This window comes from Phasianus colchicus, chromosome 2 (assembly GCF_987193195.1).
Source record: "Phasianus colchicus chromosome 2, bPhaCol1.hap1.1, whole genome shotgun sequence".
Classification (NCBI taxonomy): domain Eukaryota; kingdom Metazoa; phylum Chordata; class Aves; order Galliformes; family Phasianidae; genus Phasianus; species Phasianus colchicus.
In genome coordinates this window covers 86761695-86785724 of record NC_143437.1, presented here as the reverse complement: position 1 = coordinate 86785724, position 24030 = coordinate 86761695, and the positions used below count along the sequence as shown (strand labels likewise).

The 24030-nt window shown below is 35.8% G+C and overlaps 1 protein-coding gene across 25 annotated transcripts in view; it reads right to left on the bottom strand.

Moving 5' to 3' along the window:
- Positions 1–24030, bottom strand: part of DST (dystonin) — a 297941-nt gene that overhangs the window by 118839 nt on the left and 155072 nt on the right. For 19 of the 25 annotated variants that reach the window (XM_090136227.1, XM_090136240.1, XM_090136228.1 and 16 more), the window contains 21 exons: positions 21537–21630; positions 21053–21207; positions 19775–20237; positions 19560–19688; positions 19273–19350; positions 19008–19169; positions 18801–18905; positions 16892–16987; positions 16312–16437; positions 15779–15931; positions 15380–15534; positions 15027–15153; positions 13763–13946; positions 12678–12835; positions 12393–12571; positions 12057–12195; positions 11104–11297; positions 8671–8833; positions 7934–8017; positions 7738–7845; positions 6836–6934 (listed from right to left, as the gene is read on the bottom strand). In XM_090136227.1, coding sequence (XP_089992353.1) covers positions 6836–6934; positions 7738–7845; positions 7934–8017; positions 8671–8833; positions 11104–11297; positions 12057–12195; positions 12393–12571; positions 12678–12835; positions 13763–13946; positions 15027–15153; positions 15380–15534; positions 15779–15931; positions 16312–16437; positions 16892–16987; positions 18801–18905; positions 19008–19169; positions 19273–19350; positions 19560–19688; positions 19775–20237; positions 21053–21207; positions 21537–21630 — 3151 coding nt within the window. Of the gene's footprint in view, positions 1–109; positions 2879–4326; positions 5281–6835; positions 6935–7737; positions 7846–7933; positions 8018–8670; positions 8834–11103; positions 11298–12056; positions 12196–12392; positions 12572–12677; positions 12836–13762; positions 13947–15026; positions 15154–15379; positions 15535–15778; positions 15932–16311; positions 16438–16891; positions 16988–18800; positions 18906–19007; positions 19170–19272; positions 19351–19559; positions 19689–19774; positions 20238–21052; positions 21208–21536; positions 21631–21744; positions 21951–24030 lie in introns of those variants that run through there. The other 6 variants (XM_090136236.1, XM_090136226.1, XM_090136238.1 and 3 more) reach the window with 4 other exon arrangements.

The following is a 24030-nucleotide window of genomic DNA, read 5'->3' as shown; positions in this document are numbered from 1 at the left end:
ATAAGAAACACGAGAGAGAACAAAGAATAGTGATAGAGCATAAATAAAAAAAATAGAATAGTAAAAGCCACCACTAGGAAGGCAAACCCTCACAAAATTTATTGTATACCTCCAAGGGATGCACTTTTACTAATCCTAATTCAAGTTTCATGTCTTCTCCAGGCCTACTTGTTTGTCTGGAACTGTGTAGGTTCCTATTTCTCAATTTGTCTCTTTCAGATATTCCAGTGATTTCACTTGATTTATCAAAGGTTATCTGGAACTGTGTACTTGTTTGAGAAACAAACTCTGTAAAAGATTGTGGTCTTGCATCTTCTAGTGATTGATTTATTCTTGACATCTGGAACTGCACTTCCCTTGGTATTGTATCATCAGCACTCACATACAGCGTATTTTCTTCTATCTGATCAGATTTAAAACTTGTTCTCTCTTGTTTCTGCCTTAACAAAGGCGAACAAGGTCTTACATGTGAAGGATGCTGTTCAAATTCTCTAGATGAGGTGTCATTCAGGTAATTCAATTCATTTCCTCTTCTCTCACAGCTCACTTTAAATCCACAATCTTTGATTTTATTATTCTGTTGAACTTCATTCTGAAACAAAAGAAACCTATGTTCACTTTCCTTGACCTGCAGGTCCATCTTCTGTTTCACATCCTCAACCAGGTGTTTCTGCACTTCCAACTCTTCCTCAAGCTTCCTGCACTTCTGATGATAGTCCATTTCAGCATGCTTTCCTTGTTGCAGTTGTTCTTGACATTTTTTAAGTCTTTCTTGCAGATCTTCAATCTGTCTCTTGTACAGCATGATGCTTTCCTCAGCCAAATGTTTTTCCTGTTGAAGAGCAACACACTCTAATTTTATGCCAGAAATGTCCTTTTCTGTGATGCTATGAGATTCCAGTAATTTTTCTACTTTTTTCCTAAATTCCTCGGCTGAGTGCTTAAATTTGATTGATTCTTCCTGAAACAGAATCATTTTCTTGCGTGCCATTTGTTCATCCAGAGTCTTCTGATGCAGTTCATCCTGTAATTTTTTTAATTTACTACTTAGCTCTTGTATATGAACTTCTTGCAGCTGTATTTTCTGCTCATTCACTCTCTTTTCTGTAGTTAGAGCACACACCTGGGCATTTAGATTTTTAATCTCCAGGTCAGTGGTTAGGGCAGAAGCATTTTGTTTATCAAATTTTTGTTTATATTCATTAACTAAGTCTTTTGTTTTAGCAAGATCATCTTCTAGGCTTTTGATTTTACATATGAATTCTTGCTCCATTATTGTTTGTTTGTGCAGTTGTTCATTTGTTGTACGTAGTTGCTCTTTGAAACCATCTGCTAGGGTTTTTAATGCATCATTTTTCCTCTGAATACTTTGTTTTTCCAAAGTCATCTTCTCCGACTCGGACTGAATTTGCTTCATCCGTAGTTTTGTTTCAGTATTCCATTTATTAAGATCCTCTATCTTTCGTTTCAATGTTTCTGACATCTGATTGCTTTTGGTTAATTCATTCTTCAGCATCTGAATTTCCTGCAGGTTTTCTTCTTCTCTTCTTGTTTTATGAAGCAATTGTTCCTGAATTTTCTTATACTGGTCTTGAAGATAATTTGCTTCTCCTTTGCATGACTGCATTCTGTGTTCAGCTTCCAGTGTCTCTTTTTGAAGAGAACAGATTTGTGAATTTAAATGTTTGATAGTGATTTCAGTTTTTGCTTGTGATCTAGTTAATTCCTCTACTTCTCTTTTTAGCTGTATCTTTTCCTGCTGAACAGATTTCAGTTCCTCCTGATAGTTCATCTTAATTTGCTTAAGATCTATAGCTTCTTGCATCACCTCTTCAGCTTTACTTGTGGTTCTATGTAGTTGCTTGTCAAGTTCTTTCAGCTGTTGCAGATAGCTTTGTTCTACTTGGTCTTTTTCCTCCAATTTAATTTTTAGGCATTTAAGTTCACTATTGGCTTCGTCTAATTTTTCTTTTAATAAACGAGACTTTTCTTCTGTTGATGATTTCTGAAGCTCAATTTCATTTATTTCATATTTGAGGTCTTTTATGGTTTTATCAGCTTTTTTGTTAGCAAGGATTAGCTCATCCACCTTCTGCTTAAGCTCTTCTACTTTTTTTGCTTCTTGTTTCTTCTGGAAACTTGTAATTTCAGAATCAATCCTACACTGGCTGCCTTGCCCAGCTGTGTAAGTTGGCAGGGAAGTTTCTCTAGTCACAGTGTACCTGCCTTCAACAACTTTCCTTCTGGTTTCAGTCTTCTCTTTTTCTTGCAGCTTTATTTCTGATAGATACCCTTTAAACTCAAGATCTTCCTCCATTTGCTTTATCAGTTTCATAAGTTTCTCTTCTCCTTCTGTTTTCTGCTTCAGCTCCTGCATGAGGGTTTTTTTTTGCTGCTCTAAATCATGAAGATTAGTATCTTTTCTTCTTAGATGTTCTTCAAGATTTCTTCTGGTAAAGGTACTTTCTTCTATTTGATTTCGAAAAGCTCGAAGATTTTCTTCCAATATATTTCTTTGTGTCTCTGCCTGAAAAATGAGCTGCCTTACATGCTCCAACTCCTGCTTTGCATCTGCTTTCTCTTTCTCAACGTTCTCTAGATCTATACGACACTGTTTTGCTTCTTCCTCAGCCTTGGTCTTTTGAAGACAGATCTCTTCCATCTCCTTTCGCTGCTTCTTCCGTTCATTTTCTGCAGCTTCCCTTAGTTTAGGGAGCTCCTGTTCCACTTGGATTTTTTGTTTCTTCACATTCTCCAGCATCTCCTCAAGTGCTTTTACCTTTCCCATGAGTCTTCTGTTCTCATCAGTTGTGCTATTTTTCTGTGCCATTAGATCTGAATATGCCTCACGCACTGATGCCTCCTTATTCCTTAAAATCTGTAGAAAAATAAATTAAGTTATAACATAGCTTTTGAAATATGGTATATGAAACACTAGGCTCTTTGAAAAGCAGAATGGATGATACTTACTCTTATATAAATGGTATGTCCAGAAGGTAGGACGAGCAGTTCCCACCACCATCACCTTCTCTTGATACAGTAACATTCAGGAAGTTACCATTAGCCAAATACGAAACCCTTCTTAAAGACATCCACATAACAAAGAAGTCCTAAAGCCACTCACTTCAATCTGATGCCTCTTAGCAGTCGGCAGAATCTTGCATACGTTTTTTTCTCCAAATAGGTAAACAGTGAGACAAACACCATGTGCAAGAATTCCCAAGGAGAGACTACCACTTTTGGATCAGTTCAGTGTGAGATGGAAGAAGCTTCTTACGCTCAGAAGCAAAAATAACACAAGAGAAATCTGAAAATCGCCTCCAAGGAAAGAAACAGCATTTAGAGACAGAATCGAGATGCATCATGACCAGAAAGGGAATTATTCTCCAATAAATCTATGTCCTGTAGTGTGCTCCATAGCCTCAACACCTTCACTGTCTCTGCCAGGGGACTAGGAGCACAGCTGCTCTGCAGTACAGACACAGTTAGAACACAGACATCGTATTTAAAATCATGAAAATCAGAGAGATGGTAGACTTCGTATGCTGACAGGTGAAGGTAAGCTCTAATAAGCAGATGTACATTCACCAGTAAGAATACAGTTGAAACCATACAAATCTCACCTTCATTAGCACTATCAGGGTATTAGGTACCAAGCATGAGCTAACATGAGGTGAGAACATAACCTAATTCCTATGATCACACAAATATGGCATGAAAGGGAATTACAGCAACATCTTCAAATAAACAAAATGTTGTCTTAGCTCAAATTTACCAGATTACCTGATTTTATTTTATTTTTTTACATGTTATATGAAATGTATTTTCTAAAAGGCTAATGCAAAGGCAGCTTTTTCAGTTTCACTCTGTATTTCCCCTGATCTGTCACATGGACAATTTTGAACAAATCCCAGCCAACACAAAACATTGATTTTTTTTATCCAATCTCCTTACATGCTCTCACAGGCATAAAATCTAATGTATTATGCTTGAAACAGACAAAAGTATACGGGCACGATCTAAATCCTGTTAGGTTCTATTACTTCTGTTAAGATAAAGGCTGAGCATCAGCTGGGTGGAGAAAAGGATGGCAATTAAATAGTCATACCAAATGAACATATAGATAAATTTATGAAAACTGAAACAAAAATCATCTTACATGCAGAATAATTAATATATCATTAGAATACTGATTATTTAAGTTATGTTCAATCAACTTGATCTGGACATATCTGAGATTCAACGGTTGATTTAGGTTGGTTTAGAATCATTCTTAATTTAATTTTGCCTATTTATGCCATTTGCATCGCATGAAAACTCTGGTACCTTAATTATAGTTGGGCTCCATTTATCTTCATTACCACTGCCTTTTTTCTTTGGCTTCTCTCTTTTTTCAAGGGAGATTTTGCTTACTGTGTTTTCATAGAATGTTTTTTGGACGTCAGTGTTTTTTCCAGGTATGTTGGTGCTTTGATCTTTATCTTTACTTTCCATTTCTGCAACTAGCCATAAATCTTTGTATTTTTCATCCTGTGCTAACTCATTCTCTCCACTCAATTTCTTCCTTTTTATATTTATGTTGTCCAAACCATAAATTTTACCCTGTGATATTTTCTTCTCACTTACTGTCTCTTCCTGACTCAAAAGTTTTTTATCTAATCTATGTTCTGGAAAATAACTCCCTCCTCTAGAAATCATTTCTGATGGTGTATTTAATTCCTGTGCATTTCCCAACAATTCTCTATCTAAATTTGGATCACTCCGTACTTTTCTTGAACTTTTTTTTCCTTTGTTTTCACATACTTCATCCAGTTCAGATAACTTATTTGTTTCTCCCACTATTTTCAGTCTCTCTCCACTAACAATCTGCTGATCAGGATTATTGTTTCCACTCACATAGGTCTCAGCGGAAAGAAAACAGTCTTTTCTATCATCTTCTTTACTTTGATCACCAACCACTACATTGTCTTGCTCTGTACATAGCTTACATTCTCTGTTGTCATTAATGCTACTTCCTTGATCACTGACACTTAAAAATTGTTTTAAAGTTCTATCAGCTTTGTTTTTATCAGATCTGTCTAATTTCCTCTGAATTTCCAGTGTATTCTCTGTGTGTTTATGTTTCCTGGGAGAGTTATCTTTTTGCATATATTCCACATCCATTGTGCTTTCATTAGGTGCACTTTCCTCTGGGAATTCAACTGCTTCATTACATCCCAAACATTCAAAGACTTCAGCTGACTTCACAGGTTGCTGGAGTTCACTCTCATCTGGTAAGTTCTGAGCATGACAGCACGTGAAATAAACAGAGATTGCATGTAATGATCTTATTTTTCTCTATTCTGTGCTATCTTAATGCCATTACTGAGAGTTAGGAAGAAAGACTGTCATGGAAGAAGATCTTGCGACAATCACAGATTTCAGAGGTTTGATCCCAGGAAAAGAATATCATCATTTCTCCTTTGAAAAGGATTTTTCATGTTCTAATTTGCTACCCTGACTATAAAGAAAAACTCAGCAAATCACTGTGAGACTGGGAATCTGTTTAGGTTATCTTCAAAGAAATCAGAAATTTAGAAGAAGTTGGGGTAGGACAGGATTTTGGTGGAGAATGTTTGATTTTGGAAAATGAAGTTCTGGGGTTTCAGAGTAGACCAAAACTCAAAGGAGTTTAAAAGACTCTATTAGCTCTTGACAGACATCCACATGAATCTTGGTCCTTGTTTCAGTTCCTGTTCTTCAACTTTTTATCCACGATACGGTTAGTATTATTTGTTAGGATAAATTCTCAGTTATAAAGGCTATCTATCAAAACAGATTATCTATTTTCATTTGCATTCTCTATGACTTTTTGATGGACAAAGATGCATGCTTTAAGTGTTAACAGTTTGCTCAGAGGCATTCAAAGGCTAGAAATGGAAGGAAAAAAAAGCCAGGAGAAGAATAGCGTTTTCCTTTAAGAAAGAACTCAGTCTTTTTCTGAAAAAACACCATTGAAATTTGTACTCTAGGACTATATTTAATATAGACACAACTAATTATAGGACTACTTAGAACATGGGCGTTATTATTGAGATATGCAATGCATAAATTATATTAAAACACTATAGACCTTAAGAAACTTAATCACTTTCAGAAAGAAATGCATTGCCAAAAAAAAAAAAAAAAAAAGAATTTAAATGTTTTTGATTTTTGTTCTCAATTATTTGCAATGGTGTTTCTGCAGCAAGCATGCATTTTGAACAATTTGTCTGTTAATTTCAGTAACCTACTGTTAATAAGATTAAAAATTAAACAGAAATAAAACACAGGTTGACCTTAAAGAATCAATACTGTAGAGAGGTAGAAGTAAGAATATATAAACATGCCAAAGAAACTTAAATTATTTGAGAAGACACTTCACTTCCCTGTTAAGAACTCTCATGTGTTGTAAGGGAACCAGAACAAACATTATGGAAAGTATGGCCTACTCAGAATATCGAACAGCATATGCACACTGACTTTTTCCTCATCTTAATGACTGCATTTATCCCAAAGATTGAGCCCTCAAGTACTGCAGTATTAAAATGTTCTGCATGTAACTGCATCTCTAGCACAGTTTAGTGTCAAAGGGTCTTTTTAGCTGGAATAACAAGTAAAACATATGGATAGTGTGGTTTTGCTCATCTGAACTAGGATGTCGTCATTTAATACTCATACATTCCTGCATAAAGTATTTAAGGAATTCCAGTAATTTGTATCTACTACTAATGTTGTGAATAATTCCAGCAGACATATTGCTCTTCATTTGCCTAGCTGTTCTTTTTGCTTGCTTGGCTTTTAGGGGATGGCTTACCTCTTCCTCTTCCAGTCTTTTCAGAGAGTCACCTGCAAACTTGATGTACTGTGTCATCAAAGTCACCAAGGCAGTATAACGAGTTCGTAAATCCATGAACTGCAGAGAAGCAAATGGGGAAGGCAAGAAGAGAGAGGAAAACACACTGAATGCCACATAAAAGACATCTGCCTAGAACTGACCTTCAAAGAGTTAATAATAACTCCCCTTGAACCTATCTTGATTTTGGCTTGAAAGTCATGGATTTTTATTCCAAAACCCTGATTTCCATTCCAAAATCCTTGTTTCCACTGTACAGTTGAAGGCAATCAACAGGGTACACCCAAACAAATAAATTACAGAGATCTACAAGGAGATCCATAAGCAGTAAAAAATAGATGATAATGTTTTGACTTAATAGTTATTTGATTCTTCCTCTCTGTGAGAACTTGTTAAAAGAGGGGACAAGTAGTGCTATTCACTATTTCTCTCTAACAGCTAGCTGGGAGACAGATTCACATTTCTTATTCATGAGGCTGAGGGATGAATTGCCTCAGACATGTTGAAACTCAGAATCAGTACATTTTATTATAGCAAGGACAAAAGCTTCCCCTGTTTACTGTGATCAAGACTCAGTCCAAAGGTAATTATTATTAACAATTTTTCCAGAAGCTCATTCCTCAGATGATTTTTTAAATAATCTGCAGACTTTTATTCAACAGCAGCAGTAAAATTATCTAAATTCTGCATAATGCTCAATAGAATATTTATCACAGCATTTATCTATAGACTAAAAGATCTTGATTGGGTTACTCTATTCACTCATTAATAAATTTATATAATATGATTCTATTCACTCAATTTTAAGGAAAAAAGTTTTCCAAAGACTAAAAAGAACATTTTCCTGTAAGAAATCAATTTACCTCTTGAATAATGAAGTCTGATGAGCTTTGCATTCTTCGTCGTTTCACTGGAGATTTTTGTTGGGAATCAACCATAGCTCTGTAAGTCATAGTCTGCAACTCATAGTCCTATAAAAACATAAAATACACAGAATGGTCAGCATTCCATATAATAATGACAGTAAATGAGGATTCTAAGTATATCAGTATTCATTACCTTCACAGCAGCTGAGTACTGTTCTGCATATTTCTGGCATTCATCTATTTTGCTTTGTTTCATTTCAATCTCAGAAACCAGCATCTGTAAAATATAAATCCACATCTTCATCTTAAAAAATGATGCTTATGATTGTTATTATTATTGCTACTTTATCTGACATCAATAAATCATGTAATATGTACATTTCATGTGGGTAAAAGTAATTACATGCTTAAGCCCATGTCTTGGCCTTGTTTGGTTTACAGAACAAAAGTATTGAAGAAAATCCTGTCAAGTTTAATACCTTGTGAGCAAACTTCAAAATAAAGGAGGATTATACCACTTCATACATACAATTTGTTATATGAAAATATTTTGTTATATAGATAAATTATTATACATAAATATTTCAATGTCTATAATTACAAGGAGTAGAACTGTCTGAAAAAAAGGGGTGACAAGTGAAGAATTTTAGGCAGGTTTAACTTTACGAGATTTACTTCTTAGTGAACATCAGAGGACCAAAATTAGTCTGACAAATAGAACAGTAATAAATAGTGAGTGATATATTAATAATGTTAGCTGCACTGTGAATAGGAGAACATGGAAGCTGGTAATTTGGAATATTACCAATAAACACTGAGAGATAAGCTTATTATCTAAAAAAAAACAACAACCTGATACCATTGGGTTCAACTGATATTTGAGTTCAGTCACTGCAGCTGTGCACTCCTACAATGAGATCGCTTCCATACCTTATGTTGGTTCAGCTGTTTAGCCAATGCTTTGCTATTTTCAGGACGGATTTCTTGAATCTTCCGCTGAGTATCTTCCACTTGCTGAATCCAAGTGTCCAATGAATTGTAAGTATCTTTGTAGTACTTCAGAGATTTATTAATACCTTCTAAGTCACGTAACCTGATTTTATTTTACAAAAATGCCAAAGGAGTGAAAATGAATGTGAAAGATAAAAAGTACAACAGTAAGCCAAAAATAACTTTAAAGGCTATAGCTCTGCTCTGCTTATAAACATACTTAGCTCTGCTATAAGCATACTAAAATAACACTAACTCAACAGTGAATTAACTTCTCAAATGTTAAGAGCTTGATGAAGCTTTTCATTTGTCTTAAGTGACACCCAAGAGAAATCCCACTACAGAAAAAAAAAAAAAAATCAATGGCATATATATTTCATTAGTGAGCTAAATTGCTTGAAATGCTGTGAGCACAGGAATCCCTAAGCATGCTGTCAGATGGAGGGCTTTGCAACAGTAATTAATTCTAAGTGAGAGTACCTGAATAAAAATAACAAAAAGCTGTGCTGGAGTTCAGTAGCAGTTCACTATACTCTGCCTCCCACAAAACAGCAGCAGTTATAAAACTAAGGACTTCAGGCATCCTCAGGCACTAAAGCACACAGTCCTCTTGGCTAAGTCCCTTTATAAATTACATTTTTCATCTGACGAAAACTACTCTGTATTTCTTGAAAACAGTTTCCATTCTAATGAGAATTACTGACACTCTACATTCATGGTTCTTCAAATTTTGTATAAATAGGACTTATCCAAAATACTGCATGTTTTTGGATAAACATGCTTCAAAACTTTTTATAGGATGATTTTGAGTACCTCTAATTGCAGTAATGTTGTTCTCAACTTGTCAAAAATAGAGTAAAAAAAAAAAAAAGAGCAAGGCTACAACATTGCTCAGGCTTCACATTCAGTTTTATGCTAATAATTATGAAAGTAAGGAAGGATCAGCCAAGATTCGTATATAATTTCCATTTAGTGATCATCAGTGTCAAGCTGTTAGCAAGCAGAAGAGTGAACATTTGCAGAAAGCAGTTTGTTTACAGCTAGATGCTGCAACCACCACAATCTGTCCTATTTACATCAGAAATAAGTATTTCTAAGTATTAACAGCAATTATTCAGCATGTACTATTCAGAACACAGCCCTGCAAGGAGAGGATTTGTTTTATGATTGCCTTATGAGGAAATATGGAAACTTTAGTATCTTGTGAAGCTAATGTTTTATCATTTCAATTCTGTCATAATATCAGATGATGAAAAATCTGAGTTGATTTAAAGCCAGCCATTCTCTTCCACTTGTCTTTAAATCAGTCACTTTTTCCCCATCTGTCTTTGAATTTCTAGCAATGCTAAATGGAGCCAAGCAAGTTAGGAATCTGCAAATTAATAACCTCAGTATTATACCTGACTAGATATTCACCCCTTAGAAAAGGAGGACAAAAGTGTGAAAGGTTGTTGTGTGAAGTTTTAAGTAAGCAGCACCATATTTGATGCTCCCACTCGAGTTATTTATAACGACAAATTAAAGTAGATTTTAATAGAAATCAATTCAGGCTGTGTATTAAAGCCTTCTTTAACTTCTTGATACCACAAAGGAGGCAAAAATATAGAGATTGAAGGGAAAAGCATTTCTAGAAATGTCACATATGGACACCTACTCAGAATTACTAAAAGGTGTGTCCTGCAGTATCTGTCAATCTGTGAGGGTATGTGCATCTGAGCACTACTCTCCAATATCATCGTGGCAATAATACTGATTAACTTCATTTAGAGCAACATTGCATTTGGATATGGAGATTGCATGAAATCAATTGCACGCCAAAAGAAAAATATGGGCACGCTGCCAAAAATTTTTAATTTGGTAGTTATTATGACAAAATCATCACAGAAGTCAATGGAAGCTAAGGGCTTCCAGACTTAGCACTTGAGTCATTAAAAGTAAATAAACATCAACCCAATCATAACTGATGAATCAGCTCGTGACTTTTGCCTGTCAGAATTAATTACACGGACAAACAGATGGCATTTTGATAGGATAGCAAGCCATTTCTGTAGGCTTCTTTTGGAAAGAAAAAAGACAATTTCTTTCTACTGCATCTCAGTAAGTTGAAAGAAACTAAGTTTCAATATTCTGTTAGTCTTTTGGTGCTAAATAGGCAGAGGTATTTCCCATGGAAAAGATGGACAGTAACATCAACAGCACAGAAAAGATAAGAATCCTTGATCTTAGCAAGTTTTAGAAGTACTGCTGAAAACTAAGCTAGCCTATATTAACATTCTTTTTTTTTTTTTTTTTTTTTTTTTTTACTATTTTTCATCAAAAAGCAGTAAATGCAGCAGAAAACATTATCAGATTTGAACAGAAAGTTATACTAACCTATTTTCAATTTGAGAATGAATATTTTGCCACCTCTCAGCTAACTGATCAACTTTTTCTTTATGCCAGTCAAAGTCAAGATCACGTTCCTTGTGCATTTTAAACATCTGATCGCTGATCATCTTTGCCTTCTGCAGCTCATCCTCTAAGGCATGGAATACTTCTCTTTTCTCATCTACTTCAGATCTCCATTGCTAAAACATAGTAAATGAGAAATAGTAAGTTATTCCTAAATTACAATGCTATGAATGAGCAAACACACCTGGTTGCTCAGACACTGTAATGGCACTGGAATGGGTCTGAAGCAACTAATTAGCTATGAACTGCAAAATAGTTCCAAGTAACAAAAGAATCAAACACAACTAGTAAATTAACATACTTATCTGATAAATTACTGCTTTCAAAAAAATAAAAAAGGTAGATGCCAGTCACTCTAACAACAACAAAAAAGCATTACTCACTGTTACTTATCAATTGCAATATTAAAATGAGCCATATGCAACATATGAACAATTCCGACTTTCAGTCTTAGCCCTTCTCAAAGATAAATGCTAAATCTCATAGGAAACCCCAACTACCACACCTTAGCAGTAGCAAGAAAGTTGTTGAGACCGCATTCATATTATTTATTTATGTTACCTTAAACACACATTACTTTTGCAGAGACAGAAAGAGTCTTACTGCAGTAATAATAACTGGCCCTCTTGGAAGTTCAGTCACTGCAAGTCATTACCAAATTACAAGCATGCACTTACAACCATCTAATTCCTAATGCTCTCAAGAGGTTTTTATGAGTTATCAGTGCTAATACACACTTTCCTCCAAATACACAAGCCACCTTTTGATAAACTATGTATTTTTATGTATTTTATGCTTAATCAGAATGAGTGTTATGAGATGGATTATTTCCTTATCATTGTTTGCTTTGCCCAGGAAAAGGCACCAACTCTTACCTTTAATGTTCCCATAAGATTTTCAATATTGGTTTTGTCAGCAGTTACTGCCTCTTCTTCACATAACTTAGTTTCATAGAGTTTTACTAATGATTCTGCACCTTGAGTATTCTTCAGCACCAAATTTACAGTTTTTAATCTGAAAAACAGTAACAAATAATAACAGTCAGCATGCCTGTGTTTGTCAGTCATTTCATGCAACAGAGTACTCTTACACAATGTTAAAGTCACGTTAACTCCCTTTTCCTTGATCAGCGTTATTCCTACTGATATCTTTGTTTTGAAGAGAAAACTGCAAACTAAAGTGTGTGTGATGGGAAATGACCAGCCACTTACTTATCTATGTAAATGGAAGACATGGAGTAAACTTGGTTCATATTCTGAATAACAACGCTGAGTTCAGAGCGCAGAGTGGGAACTGAAGGTGAACCAGCAGCCTGACTGAAAAATTCTTCGCATTTATCTGTGATGACTCCCAAGTCATCCTTCAGTCGATCCAGCTCCTTCTTCAGCTTCTGTAAAATGAAAGGTGATGACAGGGTTTTTATTTTATATCAATCTGATATACTCTACTTCCTAGATAACCCTTATTATTTAATACAAATTTTCTTGAAGTCTCACCTCTTGCTCTGAAATCCTAAAGACACTTTCATGTAGATCATCTCTTTCCATTGGGGTTCGGATCTGTCGGATTAACCGTTCCTCACAAGTCTCCAGCCGAAGTCTGATATTTCTGACTTCGGAGATGTACAGATTGTAAATAGATTCTTCATGCTCCTCTGTTGAAAGAAACAAGGCAAATTTTAGCAAACAAAGTCACCTTGTTATTTTCTCCATGTCTTCTCATGAAAATCTTTAAAGAGCCATCATTCTGCAGGCCTTTTTATGAACAACTGAAAGGCCACCAATTTTCATAAGAATTCTGGCTATAAAACATTTTAGGTGCTTCAAAATTTTAGCTAGCATTAGATCACCTCCTCACACTTCAGAAATTAGCATACATCCCTTCCCTTATCATTCTTCCCCTACACAGACAGTGCTAATAAATTCAGTGCCTGATTCTTTTAGTCAGACACATCAGGTGTGATGCTACAGGAAATCTCAAGAAATATTTTTTGAATCTACTTTTCAGAGGGACAGGACAGCAAGTCATTCCTTAAGTATAGTGAACTATGCTAAATGCATCAATCAGTTTTAAATTAAAGCTTCCTGTAATTCATCAGATACTTGACAATAAATCAGAATAAACATTTTAAGCTTTCTGTGCTTGTTGTATTTTAGAACAGTTAAGAGAGCAGTAACTTTGGGCATTCTGTGGAGCTAAATGAATAACTAGAAAACTTTTCTCACATGAAAAATGATCTAATTCTGTTATGAACTTAACCAAATTGTGAGTCTGCATTCAAACATCCAGAAACAGCCAGGAAAACCTGACTGAACAGTCTTCTGGAGTGCACAGAAAAAAATCTTGGGACTACATTTTTTGTACCACATATGTTAACACTTGAATATTTTTATGTAAATAAATATATACAAAGTTAACAAAAACTTAGATCTTTTATACAATGCAGTTATACACAATGTTAAAACAGTGGTTCTTTATCCATTCAAAAAAAAAACACAAAACATGATCAATGTCAACAATAGTAATTCACTAGAGCTTAAATTTATGAAGAACTGCAATCTCATATGTAAAGGCATCTTACCTCTTTCTGCAGACTTCAGAAGCTCTTGATAGTATTGCTTGCAAATACTAACTTCCCTTTCCAGTTGTGCAGTATCAGAGCTTGTAAAGATTTTGGACTCCTGGCTATCTTCCACAAAATCATCAAAGCGGGACTGCAAATTGCTCAGAACCTGTTGATGTTCACCTGGCAGCATTGTTTTTATCTGTAACAGATCATAAACCCAAGGGATGGTCAGCAATGATGCCTTACTCGTGCAGTTGTCTGCAACACTTCATATCAAAAAGAATTAATGACCAATTATTAAGACAATAGAAGTTAAAAAATGGTGGTCCTGAAAGCTTGTTGTTCCTGGGCTGGGGTCCACTTGACAGGTACCAGATGAACATTTGGTAGATTACATGCAAAATAGAATTCTTTTCTGTATTTAAAGCCAGTGATTGGCTGTTAAGCCAATCTTACATCAGACACAGTCTCTCCATCTATGTCACATAGCAACAAACTGGCAGCCAGCAAGAGTCAGAGGAATCACATTTGCTATTATTTCAGGTTCCTTTTTCCCAACAGCATTGGTGGGAAGACTGGATTTAAAAAGTCATTTTGGGTATTACAAATATTATTGCAACAGTTTGAAAACAGATATACACCAATGCTGTATAACAAACCGCTATATTACTCATGCTGTATATTCAACAGCATATAATTTGGTGATCTCACACATTGCTTTAGCTAGACAGGACAGTATTTTGATCTGTATATCTGACAAATTAATCCTATTTATCAATTTAGAATTTCAAATTACAGACACGTATAAGGATAAAATAAATCATTAGAGAGGAATTAGTATTCAACTGCCTTCAGCTTGAAAGGCTAAATGCAACGTTCGCAGTAAGAAATTGTGACATAATGAATTAATGGGAGGTTTCACTAGGGAAGATCAGCTCCCAGATACCTTCAACATAAATGCAGAAAGGTAGAAAACAAAACAAAATTCAGATTTAATCACTGTTTGATTACTTTCAAGGGATCCCGTCCCTCTAATGACAGTAAGAAACTAGAGAGATTAGTATAGTAAGTCTACAGGTAATTTTCATGACACAATCTCTCTACTCCTTCCTCATGTAATCTCTATTCAGGCTGCTCAGATCAAGGCAGAACGTTGCACAGTGGTGCATTGTCAGCCATTTCCAGAAGATACATGCAAATTCATCATACAATATTTCCAGGAAGTGTAGCCTATATCCTGGTAAATGTCTAAAAGTCCCTTGGCAGACATAATACATACCGAGGCAACATTGCCAGCTCTAACTGCTTCAATTTCATTTGTTAGGTAATGCCAGGAAACCACACTCTTCATGTTTACATGTGACTCATGCCAAAGGGCCAAAACATTCTGAAACTGCTGTTCAATCCTGAAGCATAAAAAAGACCAATTTAAGGTGAGAAAACATGTTTTATATTGGAGTAACATAGGAAAAGAGAAAAAAAAAATAAGGCAGTTTAACCCAAGTTTCATATTGAAAAAAGATTTAAAGAACTGTTTCCTTGGCTCTAATCCAAAGGACTGTTGTTTCTCTACATAAACAAACAAAAATATTCGTATTATACATTTTAAAGCAGGTTTTACTTTGTCTCTACCTGTTGGCTGTATCTATTGCTTCCTTGTTTGGTGGAGGAACTGTAAAGCATACAGATGGAACCATGGCCTCATTACCACTTGGGCTAATGACTTTCCATTTAGCACGATGGGAGTTGTTTGCTAATATACACTCATCATCCTTGTAAATAGTTATCTAGAATTAAAAGAAAAGCATAGTAATTCAATGATCTAAGCATTACAAAATAGTTTTACAAAGGTCTTTTGTAAATGGTGTCACTAAATAAGCAACAGAATAACCAAAACAAAGCTCAACACAAGGATTTGCTCTTGTTTACTAGGGTGGAAGATGCCCAGTGTTCTCCAGGAACATGGTAATTAATGAAACTTTAGCTGAATTTTCACATCTGTAATTGATTTGAGGAAATTCAAGTTCTAACCTCAATTTGTCTGTAGTCACAGATGGCTTTAATTGGGATGGATGTTTTCAGTATACAGTCAGGGTTCCTTGGCTTCAGCTGAATTATTGCCTTTGCTCTCCCCACAAGGCCTGCTACTGTGCTCTTATACTGTAGGAGTTGCTCCTTTTCTTCCTAAAACAGTTAAGAAAAGAACACGTAATAAGAAGTGGCCAGAATACAGTGATCCTGTTAAGCTTTTCTTTTTCTGACTTCTTTTACTGTTTCTAAAATGTAACCCTTTTACAAGAACAAAGTATCTTTCTGAAGTCATTGGTTTACTACAACATCTGAAACAGTAAAGACAAAACTGTATTTAAGGGTAAGAAAAACAACCGTTAGACATGGACAGATAAAATTACTTAAATTCTAAACCATAAATCTCATTTTCTTATTCCCTGCCTTTAAAGTAAAAATTTTACAGCAAGGATTTTTTTTTTTTTAAAAATCCAACTATAATCTACATGTATCTTGTTTAATTGTAGCTCACATTAACAAGATCATTGAGTTCTCACCATAGACTCCTGGACAAGGTCTTCCAGCCTATGAAGGCTGCTTGATCTATCACAACTGTATTTTCGGTATATGGCATCTTTCAAATTCTTTAAATACTCCATGGCTTCTTTGGCATCACTGAAAAACTAGGATGTGAAAAACAGCTGGGTTATTTTCCAGCAATCTAGCAATTTTTATTTACTGTACGTTCCACTTCTGTTCATGTACTCCTGGAAGAACAATTTGGGATACGTTCTACCTTGGCCATCGTTAACAACCCTCTATTCTACATCCATCCACAAAAGCTTTATTGACCGTAGTTCTGACACAAGCAGAGCATGGCTTCATTCTCAGGTTCTCTACTAGCAGTTATGGAACTATGAAAAAACATTAGACAGACTTACATCTGTTGTGAAGTGCTATAATTAAAATGAAGAAGTAGTAACACTGTGGAGATATGGTTCATCATCTCACAATTGTACATGATCAATTTCCATACTATAGCTACTGTGAGAGAACATGTAGCATCTTCAGTAAAAATGGAACTTTTTGACTGTGGTCACAACTTAAAAGATTTCACATTTCTATTGACCTCTTTACCTCAAAATATGCAGCATTTTCTCTCAAATGTTGTTCAACACAGTGACAGAGCTGAAGAATCCAGCTCCACTGTGTCTGCATTGCAGCTCTGTAGGCCTTTAAGGGAGACAGAGAGATTTTACATAAGGAAATGAAAATTAGAACATATATATATATATATATCAACAGAATTTAGAAAACATAAAGATAATATTGCAAACATAGGCATCTAACTGTCATTACTCAAGAATAATAAGCTGCAATGAGGAAAACTCCTATTAGAAGTGAGGAAACAAAAAACACCTGTCTTTACTCTATAGTGAAACATCAGAAAACTAGTTCCAAGAGGGTAGGGCCACCCTGGGGCACATTCAGGACTTAGCCAAATAAAGCCCTACATTTCCTGATGTTCCTCTAGTCTGAGTACACAAAAAATAATAAATGAAGATCAGCTGCAATATATAATTTTGTGCAGCCCTATTTGAATGATGCCACCCTACAGGGTGGTCACCAGCAAGGCACTGCTCTAACATTCACCAGCAGAGGGAACTCTTGACTTAACAACAGCAGCCGAAAGTCGGGATTGGGTACGATCCTCAGGGAATTCAAAGATTTTCCATTGGCTTCAATGAATCTCAAACTGATCCATTAATGCATATATTCTTCTGCACTGAAGACATCAACTTAAGGACTCTTTTAATGTCCCAGTATAGCATTATTGCAACATTACACACTGTATATGAAATCATAGAGTCCTTAGAGTTGGAAGGGACCTTTAAAAGTCATCTAGTCCAACTCCCCTGCAATGAACAGGGACATCCACAGCTAGATCAGACTGCCCAGGGCCTGATCCAGCCTTGCCTTGAAAGTCTTCAGGAACGGGGCTTCTAGCACTCCTCAGGACAACTTCACTGTAAAATAGACTTTGTATCAACACTGTGATAGACTTGTTTCATAATACGCATCTTTGATTTATTCACATAGTAAGTGTATTTTACTGATAAGTGCTCATTAATAATAGCATATACTTTCAAGGAATGTGAATACAAATGTTAAATAAAAAAGTGCTTATTATTCTAGGTAAAGGCAGTGAGAAGGAATTTTCTTCATCTATTTCCAATGTACACAGCAGTAAGTATGTGAATTCACTGAGCTGAAGAACTATAAAAATCCATCCTCTCTGTTTTTTCATTATTTATAATAAAGCTGCTTTGATTTTTGTTTGTTTGTTTGTTTTGTTTCTATTTTTACTACCCACAGTCTGTATTGTTTTCTTGGAAATCTATAAGGAAAACATTCAAAATTCTTCCTTGGAAACTTGTTATGAGCCTACAGCTACAATAATTTTTCTGTGAACAGCTTACCTAGAGTTTGATTCAAATCTGTGGTAATTCAAATCATCTGGTCAGATTTTTTAATATCCAAATAAATCTCATAACTTAACTGACAGAATTTATGAAACCACCTTTAAACCATAATAGAAAGCAATGTGTACAATAAGTAACTAGAAATGCCCCGCTGAAACTCCTTTCAGTCCAACAGAATGGAAATCATGTAAGGACTGTTCTGTGCCCTCAGCCTGCCATGGCAATTTGTATCAATGACTGTGGAAGCTGCACACATGCCCAGCAGGAGAAATGTCTGTACAGATCAATTTCTGAAGTCTGAATTTTAGAATTCAGTGGAACTTGATCTAAGTAATGTAAAATATAACCATCACCTTACAGAAATGCTTACAATTTTTGGAAACCGGAAGATGGGAATACAGTAGAGACACTGAACAAGAAATAAAGGCCTCATTATTGGGATCTGGTTGCTTAATATCCTGTAAGTGCTTCCCTTCTTTCCCACTACAATCTATTAAATCACAAAATCTATACTAAATCACAAAATTGTTTTCTTTTTTGTGTGCTTCTTTAAACTAACTTACCTCAATGGTTAGTCTAGCTGGGTGATTTTCAAGAAGCAACTGTTCAGCTATTTCTTGTACTGACTTAATAACTTCTTCTTTTTGATCAAGTTCTCTCATTAATTCCTTTTTTCAGACAAAAAAAAAAGCAAAACAAAACTTTAGAAACTTGTTTAATTGTTAAAGATGACTTAACTTTTCCCTCTGTATTATGTTGGCAATACATACTGCATGGTATTCCTTTTTTCTTGTTATATTGGGATTTCTTTCACTCCAATCATATGCAACCTCCTCCTCTTCTTTTTCATTCAGCCATATCAGCTCTCTAGTAGCACGAGACACAAAATCGTGGAGAGTATCTAGATGCCTTTCCTGATTTCTTGATGTGTTCTTTATTAAAAAGAAAAAAAAAATCAGAATTTAAAACTCAGCTCTTTTCACAGATGATATGCACAGTGAAAAGCTGAACATCAAAGATGTATGACAAACTTACCAAGAGTTTTGAATACTGACTTTCCAGTTTGTGCAATTTTTCCGCATAACTGAGTTTCAGAGGGGCAGTCATTTGGATCTGTATTTGGTATACGAGGTCAAAAGACAGGGAAAAAGTTAGACATGATAAGTCATTCTCAACCACTGGATCTCCAGATTTCATGATATGTCATCTAGAGATCAGGAGGAAAAATAAATAAAACCCAAGCACAACCCTATAATTCAACATTATGTTATGAATCACTCAGCAAGCAAGTAACTGAGGAAATGAGGAATATGGTGCCATACTTCACTGATTTTCGCTTCTTTAAGGCTGGATTCAAACTCTTCAATAGCTTTGTGGACATTTTTGTGATTTTCTAAATGGCTTTCAACACTTGGCAAATCGGAACCCCATTCTACTCGATCTAGTTGCACCTTACAAAAAAGAAGGAAAAGTTAGCCATGATCTACAAGCAGTAAATGTAATAATTAGAAACAGATGTTTCTGTTAAGATTGCTACCTGCATTTCTTCCACCCAGTTCAAAAGGTCCTGGACAAACTTCATGTTCACTTCTTCTTCTGTTAAATTCTGGTCCACAAAAGCTGATTTCATAAGAGGTTTCCTGATCTGCATAAGTTTGAGTGTTTGCAGAGTTCCACCATCTACTCCTGTTACATAGCTCTGAATTAATCGCGGTGGGATGCCTGGTGTGTAAGCAGGAGTCATGGCTGGTGTCAACCTGGAAGTAAGACCTGATGAGAGGCCAGATGTCAAACTGGAAGAAGTCAAACTAGGTGTTAAACCTTGGGTCATTGCAGCATTTAATTCAGGAGTTAGGTTTGTTGTAAATCCTGAGTTTAAGCTTTCAGTTATTCCAGATATCATCAGCTTTGTCTGTTCTGTTGTCAGTGCATGTCCCTTGCTGTATAAAGAAGAACATTCAGTTCGTATGGCCATCAGTTCATCACGAAGTTTTGCAACCCTATTAAAATAAAATTTAAAAAAAGTAAATAAAAATATTTTCAATGAATGTTTATATACTTTTATCACGCTGTACTGAATGGTAGTATGAATTTCAATAATCTTTTAAACTTTTAGTTGTATTTAAACATTCATGAATAAGCTGGCTATGCCGTCTTTGACTTCTATTAATACAGATAGTAAATGCAGAAATCAGACAATAACCCAGAAAATCAGCAGTATTAGCGTGCACCATACACAGTACCAGGGAAGAATTCAGCAAAGCAATAAGTGTACAAATCACAACATGTTGTAGTAGGTCAAACACTCACAGTTCGCTGCTAAATAATTGCTTCACCTCACCCAATCCAGAACAAATCCCAACAAACTGTGAAGCCATTTCTTCGTAGAATTAAACTACACTGCTTAATTGTATCTTTCTGCTAGGACTGAACAAACTGACATATATAAGCTAATGTTACCCCACCTGCTAAGACACCTACAGCTAGCACCAGAAATCTCACCTCTATTTTTAAAATCAAAGACTGTGAATTCTGAATCCATTTTAGCTGCAATAAAATAAGCTAACATCTTTACACCCAGATATCAGATAACATAAGTGTTTAAGTCATGTTCCGGTGAGTGACTTTATTTTCAGAGACAAGCAAACAGTTTCTCATCTTTTGTTTGCAGGCAATGTACCCACAATCATACCCAGCAACTATTATTTGGGTACTAAGTCATAGACCGAAGTTTATCCACAGACATGATTTTAAAATGATGTCCATAGTCTAAATTTGGTAATTAATTTATTTATATAAATACATTGTAAAGTACCTCTGTACAAGCTGGTCTGCCTGATAGTACTTTCCCTCAATAAGAATTTGGGCATCAATCACTTGCTGGCGGAGAAGGTTCTCAGATTCAAGAAGATACCCAGCTATTTCTGCTTCATGCTGAAACTGAAGCCCTGACTCCAGTCGTTTGGTGTCCTGAACAAATAAAAGAATGCCGTTAAGCCCTGCAGCTGAGTAACAGAGAGATGAACTGTAAAATATTTGAATGCTTTTGTAAAACTTTTTTTCTAATTGTAAAGTAATTGCAAAGAACTTTAACTAACAGAACTCATTCTAGGCAATTTTGGTAATTTCTTCAAGAAATGCTAGATTAATGATAACAGTACAACAAAAATAAAAGTATCAGTTACTAACTATGCATTCAAAATTCCTAACTATTGTGCTGTGTTTGTTTTTTTTTTACGTAGCCACAATACTGCAGCAAGTGTAGGAACATAGACAAGAAAAATCAGCAGCTGACTTACAGCCTGCAGAGCATTCCGGGCAAGTATCAGTTTGTCCTCACAGCTTCGGCTGTCCCGCTGAATTCTGTTTGCAATCTGCTGCAGCATTTCCAACCTAAGTGATACCAGAAAATTTTCAAAAAATAACTGTGTTATTTATACCTTATATACACACATAAAATAAACAAACAGTATCATACACAAAGCAAAAATGCATATGTCAAGTTACCTGCTTCCTTCTAAGGTGGCATTACCAAAGCTTATACAAGATTTAATCATCGTGGGACCACGATTAACAGAAAGGAAATTTTCATTAGAGTCAACGCTGGTTTGAACACTGGTACTGTTGCTAAACAGTGAATCGCTGCTATGATAGCTGTAACTACTGCTGTTCATCTTGACATCCAGAGCACAGTTCTTTGGCTGATTGCTGTTTATATTTGCTGAAAAATGGAAAAAATGGAGCTCCTACAAAATGTGCAGCTTCTAGGGATGAAATTTCACCAGTGGCTTTTGAAACACCTAGCACTCCTTCTTTAAATAGGCTTCAGTATGCATATTCAAAACCCAGCAATTAATATTCTGCCAGCTCTTCAAAAGATTTCACCTGGGGCTATGCACGCCACCTCGCTTTTGGCTTCCCTAAGCTTGCATTAAAGTTTTGCAAGTACAGACTAGGCAGCAGCATTAGGGCGTCTCTAGGAAACAGATGTGCCAAATACTTTATCTAAGCGTCACTAAATGTCTGTAAGCCAAATAAGAACTTAAGAAAATCTTTAAGGTGTTCCTCAGACTCTAGAGAAGTTTCAAAAAGGACTGAAGTTACAACTCCACGCTCCTCTGTATGAAGAATATAGAAATGTATAGAAATTCAGTCTGGGCTGATTCCTTTTCCTTCAAATGGAACTGCACATTAAAATTGCAGGAACATCACAGTTAATCAGCTCTCACTAGTTAATTTTAGACACCTGTACACCATCCAACCCACCATCATTACTCTACTGTCCAAGTATGCATGTTTACTAACTGCCCTGTTCTACCAATCTGTCCTGCAAATTTCCCTTTAACTTCTTCCATACTCAAAGCTAATTACTTCTTACTATTTTGACCACAGAACAAATAAGAAAAATCTACCACTACACCCTGGAGTTGATATTTTAACTCAGAATACAAGCTTTGGGTAATTTTTTCAGTAACTCGCCTCCTGCTTTTAGCACCTCCTGAAAACCTCTCACCCACACCATATGATGACTGTGTTCAAGCAGAAAAGTACAGCAGAAGCACAGACACATCCCCGTGATGTTTTCACTCTGCTGGTTTTGCAAACTGGAACTGTTTGGCACCCTCCTCACTGACATCACATTCACTCTGATTCCACACACCAATCTGGCCACATGCTGTTTATCTGTGTTGACATTTTCAAATGTTTTCACAAGACTTGGAGGCAAAGATTTGTTGCTTGCCAAATTTCAATACCTCAGTATTAGAACACATCAAGGTCACATGCTTGCTATGACTATCGGTATACAATTGGTTACATTAAATTTGTTCACCAAACCTGAAACATGGGAAGGAGTTCATGTGTATTTCTATTTATCTGTGCTCAATCCACCTGAACAGAAAATAAACTAATGCCATTTATATAGAGAATCATAGAATGGCTTGGGTTGGTAGGGACCTCAATGATCATCAGGTTCCAACCTCCCTGCCGCACACAGGGTTGCCAACCACCAGATCAGGTACTAGATCAGGTTGCCCAGGGTCCCCTTCAACCACGTCATAAACATCTCCAAGGACGGGCATCCCAATGAACTCCCAATAAAGATAATTAAGTTTTCTGCAGGTATGAACAGAATTCCTTTCGGTGAAAGCTTAGCCACTGGCATCTGAGAACAGATTAACCTACAACATATAGCAGACTGTATTTCCACCACCGCTTTCCTGTGTTCTGCTTGGCATGGCAGGGCACAACTTTGCATTTCTGTACAAAAACGTATTTCACAGCACTTACCAAGATTTTGTGTGTTTGGTATGTTATTAGTGATGTACAAAACAGCATCATCAATTCTACTACCATGGAAGATCGCAATGCATTTTGCACATCAAAACACTTTGCACACTCTTGAGTACAATCAACCAACTTTAAAAAATTAGCAGAACTAGACATCAGCCACAACGTGGTGCATCAAGTAAAATTCACATTTTATGTGAAGGATGAGGGTGTTGTTTATAGGAAGAAGTAGCCAAGTAAGGCAATGAAGTGATATCAACCCTGCTCTGTCCATCTACACCAGGAGAAACATGGTATTTAAATGTTGTGACCTCTGAGACACAGAGAACTATTCTCTAAGAATTTCTGAAACTATCCAAGGTATTTTCACCTGGACCTGCTTCTATAAAGCAGACAGAGAAATTCAGGCTTTAAAAAGAGCAGAATTATTCAACAGAAATTGAAAATAACAGGGATGTTATCATGGAAGAAAAAGTTTATGGGAAAAAGAACATAAAATATATT